The sequence below is a fragment of the Geospiza fortis genome, unplaced genomic scaffold, assembly GCF_000277835.1.
Source record: "Geospiza fortis unplaced genomic scaffold, GeoFor_1.0 scaffold230, whole genome shotgun sequence".
NCBI classification, from domain to species: Eukaryota; Metazoa; Chordata; class Aves; order Passeriformes; family Thraupidae; genus Geospiza; species Geospiza fortis.
The window spans coordinates 600,066-601,365 of NW_005054564.1; the positions used below are offsets into that span (position 1 = coordinate 600,066).

The window sequence follows — 1,300 nt, forward strand, 5'->3', positions numbered from 1 at the left end:
ACAAGCATTCTTGCTAGCGTTGTCCATGGCAGTCATCCTGGCACTCTGCTCGCTGGTGGTGGATTCCTTCAGGGAGTAGTACAGAATGTTTGCTAGCGTGAACTCCTGGTAGTTCCTCAGCACATCAGCATCAATATCATCATAGATACTTAGGCTTTCTGCAAAATATACAGGAGCAGGCTTAGACACAGCCAAGATTTACTACTTCCAGCAAAATACAATGACATGGAGAAGATTACTTGGCTGGGCTGTTTCAATACTTAAGGCAGCACAGAGGGATTTTCTGAACATATTATGTGTACCTTCAGAATCTCTATGTTAGTTATAATTCTGTTAACTATTTTATATTTTTAAATTCAATTTAATATTAGGAAAGCCAGACCAAAGCAAAATACACTATTGCCATATTTAACCTTTCCATACAGTGCTGCAGAAACATTATGAGGTATTTTTAGTGAGCAGTGAAAAGTCACTCACTACTCAGGCTATTCAGTGCTGAAAATTTTGGAACTGACAGAATTTACATTTGCACAAATCTTGCTTGAGGCAGAATCTCAAACCAGAATTAGCATCACTTTTCCTTTTAAGCTCCTTGCCCCACAGCACCTTTGTGAGCCAGCCTTGGACTGATCTTGGCCAAAATAAAACCATCTGTTAAACTATGATACAAGCACCATAATAAGGTGCTTTAATACCATATTTCCATTTTCAGAGAACTTTTCTTGTGACTTATCACTGCATGTAACTGGTGGTTTCTAGCTCCCTACTTACCAGAGCCAGCCACAGTTTCAAAGGAGAAGATAGGTTTTTCATCAGTCTTGTAAGAGATGACAGACCTGTACAAAAGGAGCAAAATAGGCTCTTCAGTTCAACTGAACTGACTCGAAACTGAATGGTTCAAATCAAACTAGAATGGACAACTTCTGGCTTTCCAATGCCACAAAGTTTTGTGACAACCCTGGTGAAAAGATCTTGGATACCATGTGGATATAATGATGTGTTGACTGACCACAGCTAGTAGAAAAAACAGCCCAGTTCTTGACACACAACAAAATCAAGAAGTAAAGTGAATATGCCAAATCACAGTCAGTTTTCATACAACTTCATTGGGCTAATATGCTCTTTGAAGCATTCTACCCAGTATTTTTCCAGTAAAGTTTCAGTTCAACCTTACCTGAACCGATTGTAGATGACAGAGCCTTCATCAAATTCATACCCAGAGTTTAACAGCTCTAAAGCAATGGCTGAAGCATCTCCAAAGCTCGGAGGTCTCCGTCCCACCTCTTTGAATGTCAGCAGG

The 1,300-nt window shown here is 39.8% G+C and overlaps 1 protein-coding gene across 1 annotated transcript in view; it reads right to left on the bottom strand.

Moving 5' to 3' along the window:
- Window positions 1-1,300, bottom strand: part of ATP5F1C (ATP synthase F1 subunit gamma) — a 4,515-nt gene that overhangs the window by 1,143 nt on the left and 2,072 nt on the right. Inside the window, 3 exon segments of the mRNA XM_031064171.1 lie at window positions 3-158; window positions 772-836; window positions 1,175-1,300. The exon segment at window positions 1,175-1,300 is cut by the window's right edge and continues 15 nt beyond it. Of these exon segments, the coding sequence (XP_030920031.1) occupies window positions 3-158; window positions 772-836; window positions 1,175-1,300 (347 nt within the window).